At 34.3% G+C, this 6,352-nt stretch overlaps 1 protein-coding gene and 1 non-coding gene across 2 annotated transcripts; both read right to left on the bottom strand.

Moving 5' to 3' along the window:
• Positions 1 to 563: 563 nt before the first annotated feature.
• On the bottom strand, positions 564 to 3,622 carry LOC107809803 (riboflavin biosynthesis protein PYRD, chloroplastic-like). The gene is made up of 3 exons (XM_016634494.2): positions 3,093 to 3,622; positions 1,657 to 1,955; positions 564 to 1,539 (listed from the first exon to the last, which is right to left on the bottom strand). Exons 1-3 carry the CDS (start codon positions 3,507 to 3,509, stop codon positions 945 to 947), a joined length of 1,311 nt encoding a protein of 436 aa, XP_016489980.1. The 5' UTR covers positions 3,510 to 3,622; the 3' UTR covers positions 564 to 944.
• Positions 3,623 to 3,658: 36 nt separating this feature from the next.
• TRNAV-CAC (transfer RNA valine (anticodon CAC)) lies at positions 3,659 to 3,732 on the bottom strand. The gene has a single exon. It is a non-coding gene; the product is annotated as a tRNA-Val (tRNA).
• Positions 3,733 to 6,352: the final 2,620 nt, after the last annotated feature.

Below are 6,352 nucleotides of genomic sequence, written 5' to 3'. Positions count from 1 at the left end.
AAAGGCCAATTCTTTTTCCACAAGAGGCTTTGCAGCACTAAATTAAACCATTAAAAAAAAAAGAACATTGGAGAAAACATATGAACCACGAAATTAAAAAGCACGTGCAAAATTGGAAAATGGAATCACATAATTTAATAATTGAAAGCACTAAAATCAACTTTCTGGTTTATTTGAAAATCCACAAGCACTTCTCTATTTCAACTTCAAATGATTTTTTCAACTTCGTCTCAAACATTGTCCATTCTGTTCGCAAATATTTGAGTCAAGGAAGGAATTGTCATTGCAATTGTAAAACAAAGTACTTTTGTCCTTTTCACTGGTGTTTGTGCTTGTGTCAGTGTCTTGTTTAAAAAATAAAATTTCTCATCTCAGGAGATGTATGAAGGCATGGTTTTTCAGCAAATATTATAGAGGAATGTATTTTTTATTGGTGCTTTAAAATGCCCGATTTGGTACTTGATAAACTCGCTAAAAATGGTGCTTGGATCCAATATTTGTGACACCATTAGTTAAATAACAAGATTAGCAATCAACAAGTGCAGCAGATAATCAAATGTAAGTGAAGACCAAAACACACAGCTATCTTTATTGTCAATTGAAGATGCAAGAACGAAAGCAGCATTACATGCTTGTCTTAATATTGTACATTTTCTAGCAAAAATTTGAACAGGCCAAGACGTTAGTACAAAGCACAGCCAGTTCTACGACGTTGACAAGAGAATCTTTGATCTCACTCTGGACCTCTTGGACTAGTTTTGACGAGAGATGAAAAAAGGAGCAATTGGTCCAGAGATAGAGGCAGGAATGTAATTTTGATATGCTTGTAGACTTGTTGCCGCTGCCTGTCTAACTCTCTCTTATAACTGGAAGATTTCTTGTATGATCACCCTCATTGTACAATCTAACAGCAGATTATAAGTTCAGTAAAATACTCCATCCTCCTAGAAATATCCTTCCAGCAGAATACTCTCGCCTAAGGTCCTCGATGTTAAGTTCTTCAGCCTTCTGTTTTGCTGCATATGCTTAATAGCCTCTTTACCACTTCCACCCAAAATTGGCAACACTTCCACAATAACCTTCTGAAATAAATTTTGTTCAAAACCCTCTTGCAGGATTTCCTCAAAATCTACAAAGTTTCCCCTCAAGTCCAGCATCACACTATACATTCCTTGACGCTTGCAGTGTTCAAGGATAGCTGTTAAATTCATCCTATCCAAAACTACTGTCTCTATCCCTCTTTGACTTGCTTCAAGCTCCACAGTAATCTCCTTATCACTGAAGATTATAGTTTTAGATGATGTGTCATCTGTAACAGCAGGGAGTTGAAGTGAATCTGAACTCTTCGCTAATACAATCTGAAGTGGTTGTTTTGCTCCTGGTTCTTTAGATGAAAGAACAGAATAATTCTGCGACTGCAAGAAGGAAGAAACAATTACCGCATCATATTCTTGTAATAACTTTGAGTAGTATCCACCAGACTCCATGACTTCTGCGCCCAGCTGATTTGAGAATTCACCATCAACTGAGAGAGAGTACCTGTTGTTATGGATTAATTATTCGTTAATAGAGAAACTGATATAAGCACGCTTAATGACGTGGTCCTGAATCATGGTGTAGCAGGTTACAACAATTGTGGGAATATCAAAATTATACCTGAGTGTGACGAATGGCTTTCCAGTCAGCATTTGATGTATATAAGCTTCGTTAAGCTTCCTGCAAAGTTCTTCCTCAACACCTGTGATCACTTCAATTCCTGCATCTCTTAATCTACTGAGACCAGTTGAAGCTACAATAGGATTTGGATCCACCATCCCAACAACAACCTTTTTCACTTTGGCATTGATTAATGCCTCCGTGCATGGTGGAGTTCTTCCAAAATGATTACATGGCTCTAAGGTCACATATGCTGTTGCATTTTCTGCTAAATCACCAGCATCTCGAAGTGCAAAAACCTACATTTACACTTTATATATTTAGATAATTAGCAAAAAATCCGATTTTGAAGACTCAATATCTACGGTCCTAGCAAACCAAAATTACATAGAAAATAGGTTCAATTGATAGATAACTCAGCACAGACAAAGTGTTAGGTTCCCTTCCCACTCCAAAGAGTGAGACTGAACTTTGAATGATATTTTTCTGTCACATAAATTTATTAATTTAATACTCTAATTCAGGTTAAGTATATCTGTTTCCTCAAATGTCTAGTCCAATCTTCTATGTTTTTCCTTATTCCTCATTAGAAAATTATTCTTGTCCCTGAGTTATTGTTTTGTCTTTATTCTGGTTTTGGTTTCTATTCTGTTCAACTGCAAATATCTAACCTCAAATTAAACCAAACATGTAGCTTTGGTTATTAGAGCTAATGGAATCAACCGGATCTACTACAATAATTAGTTAAGCCAATTGAAGATTAAATGTACTCTATCGAACAATACAGACCAAAACCAAAAATAAGAGATAACTTAAGAACCAAAATCATAATTTTCTCAAGCACTTATCAAGTGGTGCATTTAAATTTGAGCTCATTGGCATTGCGACAATCTCCTTGGAGTTAACTACAAAACAGAGTAAAACTAGGATCCTAGCTCTAGCATTTTATATAAACCAAATCACAAAGCTCTTCTTATCCTTGAAGTTAACAGCTACTGCAACCTAAACGTAAGACATGTTTAAGGCTTTAAGCAAACAAATTGGATAGATTATCAAGGTCTGATACTTGTGAAATAATAGACTGGGTATAAGCATTTCAGAATATAAAGATATGTGACATCAAGACCATTACAAAGATCTTGCATTATGTAGGAATAACTTTATTCTGCTTCTTTCTCACATATACAATGGAGAAAGGCCAATATACTGCGCAACTTGCAATATAAGAGTAGCTGGAACATTTCAATTATGCTCCCAAACCAAGAAATTGAACTAGTACTAGTTTCTACAACCCAAACATCATTTCAGTTCTTTCAATTACCGAATGACAAAAACTCGCAATCTCAATTCAAGAATCAAATCAAACAATAGCCAAACGGAGAAACAGAAACATTCATTAGAAATATAAAAATAAACAAACAAAGCAATGAACTCACCTCAGCATGTGGCTGGCCAGCTTTTGGGTGAAAACCTTCACCTACAATTTCGCCATTCTTGACAATTACACATCCAACCATAGGATTAGGACTTGTATGCCCAACTGCTTTCTTAGCAATCTCTACACCTCTTCTTATATAAAACTCATCATTCTTATGCGACCCTCCACACCTGACTTTGACCAAACGATCGCCATTTCCCAAACTAATTAGTGAAATAGACACCCTTTTTGCTGCATTAGAAAACCCATAAACATTTAGTCTTGAAGTAAAAACCAAATCTTTGGACACCCTTTTGTTTGCATTACAACACCCATAATATGATGTTCTTGAAGCAAAAATCAAATCTTTTGGTTGATTTTTAGGAGCTGAGGGATAAAGACTCTGTTTTGAAGGTGAGAATGGGCAGCAGTACATTTTCACAAAGAATCAGTCGACGCTCAAATTGAGAGTTGGAGAACTGAAAATGTTGTTTTTAATATAGATGAGAAACCTAACCAGAAAAAGAAAAAAAAAGGAGAAATCTAAAACGATGAAATATATAGGACTAAAAAAACTGGAAATGATGTCTGAGCCCGGGTTCGAACCGGGGACCTCTAGTGTGTGAGACTAGCGTGATAACCGACTACACCACCCAGACTTGTCTGTCCGTTTAACGCTAGTTTATTTATAAAATTAAAATCAACTGACGCATCTTAATTAGTTTGAGCATTCGGGTGGGGCTGGGGCTAATGTTACATTTAGTGACAAAGTGATACTATCCTTCTTTTGTTTTACATTTGCAAAAAAATTGTTATTTCTACTTTTTTTTTCCATTTAAATATCAAATTTTATTCATGATTCAACTTTGTGACATGCACACATGGATGTGGTATAATAGTTAATGAAGAAGACTTCAATTTAGGAGAATAGGGTTCAATTCCTAATAAAATCAAGTGCTTTATTTTTGTTTGTCTAAGCTTTAGAAGCAAAGCTACTTGATAATTATATTACATGAGTATAATAAGTATTCGATGGAATAGTCAAATTAATTCGGACACTATTATTTTATTTTATTTAAAAAGGTGCATTTATTACACATTCTCGGGGCCAAGTGACAAGGCCGGCTAAAGGGCCAAGCAGCTAAAAGCCATGGCTTTAGGCCCCCCAATTCTTTGAGGCCCCATTTTTAAATTATGTTTTCTATGTTTGATTTTCTTTCAAAAATATTGAATAATATTAGGTAAAAAATATAAAATATATATAGAAGATGAATAGATAACTATGTACTCAAGAATTGATAATGAATGTTGGTTAATTTAAAGTATGACATTACTAGTTTCTTCTCCTTTTTTTCATAAAAGAACTTGTAATTTTCTTCTTCTTCTCCTACACAACTATTTATTCTCAGAAAAAACAAGGACGGGGACATTGAATAAATTAAATTGTACATTCATTGTCATTATTATTTCTCAAGTTTTCAAGCACGCACAATAACAATCAAAACTAATTAAAGCAGTGAAACTTTGCTTTGCATTTTTTGTTTGTTTTCACTTCATAGATGTAAATTATTTTTTCCTATTATATTAGGATTCAAATATGTCAATAAGAATAAGGTTACTCAACTTATTAAAAAAGATTATTCTTGAAACTTTAATACAATCTAAAAGAGGATTTCATTAAATAATGATCTCAAAAATAAATGGGTTATTTATATCGTCAAATATAAAAGAACAATTAAAATAAATTATATATATGTCATTAATAATTTTGCATTTTGAAAAGCTAGACAAAATAGAGTTAAAAATAAAATTATGTTTTAACTTTTTTAAAAAAAATTGACGTTTGGCCACAATTTGTCTGGAGTCGTCCCTGCCAAGAGACATCCTCCTTTCTCCTCGTCTAATTTGGAAAGGAGACATATAATTCTTTAAAACAAACTCTAGCAACTGAATTAGATATTCACAAACTTTTGACGTCATAGGTTCTTGAATTTGATAAGGACTAATAGCCAGTTTGGTCAACCTGCAAAAATCAGCTTATTTTGATAAGTGCTTTTCTTTTAAAAGTGCTTTTTTCAAAAGTACTTTTGGTGAGATGCAGTTTGTGTATGGCTAATTAGTCTGAAAAATACTTTTGTGCAGCAATTAGTGTTTGGCCAAGTTTTAAAAAACTGTTATTTTTCTCAAAAGTACTTCTCAAAAAAGTGTTTTTGGAGAGAAATTACTTTTTTCTATTTCTCCAAAACTGCTTCTGCTTCTCCTCAAAAGCACTTTTTTTCCTTCCAAAAGCTTGGCCAAATACCTCAATTTTTAGCCAAAAATGCTTTTAGCAAAAAGAAAAATATTTTTGACCAAATAAAAGCTTGGCCAAACAAGATATAAGTCATGAAAAGAGACAGTGTAGGCATTTAGCATGCTGCAACACTGCATAAAGGAATGCAAGAAAAACGTTGCTTTGAAGACACCATATCAACATAAAAAAAATACATTAAATTAAGGGGTCAATTGGTTGGCGGATAAAAGTATAACCGAATTACTTTATAATTTAAAGGGTCATTATGTTGTATAAGACAAATTGTAATAACCGAAATTTTTTAGACATACTTTTTAGTTTATGAGTTTGTAAATTTATTAAATGGTTAGTGTGACGATCCGGCTGGTCGTCTTAAGAATTTACGCTCTGATCCCCCATTAACTATTTTTCCCAAGTTTATTTCTGCTATTTTGATTTGCCGGAATATTCGGTTTTGAGTTTCGGAGAGTTTTGAGACACTTAGTCCCTAAATGAGAGCTTAAGTATTGGAAAGTTGGCCGTAGTCGGAACAGTGTGAAGACGGCCTCGGAATGGAAATCTTCCGTTAGCTCCGTTGGGTGATTTTGGGCTTAGGGGCGTGTTCGGATTGTGTTTTGGAGATCCGTAACTAATTTAGGGTTGAAATGCCGAAAGTTGAATTTTTGAAGTTTCCGATTCGATAGTGAGATTTTGATCCGAGAGTCGCAATGGAATTCCGGAAGTTGGAGTAGCTCCGTAGTATTTAATGTGACATGTGTACAAAATTTCAGGTCATTCGGACGAGGTTTGATAGACTTTTTGATCAAAAGCTTATTTTTAGAGTTTTTGAAATTCTTAGGCTTGAATCCGATGAAAAATAGGTGTTTATGATGTTATTTTGAGCGTTCCGAAGGTTGGAACAAGTTTGAATGATGTTTTAGGATTGGTTGGCAGGGTTGGTTGAGGTCCTGGGGGCCTCGGGTGTGTTTCGGATGCTCAACGGACCA

The sequence above is a fragment of the Nicotiana tabacum genome, chromosome 7 (genome assembly GCF_000715075.1).
Source record: "Nicotiana tabacum cultivar K326 chromosome 7, ASM71507v2, whole genome shotgun sequence".
Taxonomy (NCBI): Eukaryota; Viridiplantae; Streptophyta; class Magnoliopsida; order Solanales; family Solanaceae; genus Nicotiana; species Nicotiana tabacum.
This window is presented reverse-complemented; position numbering and strand designations above follow the sequence as displayed.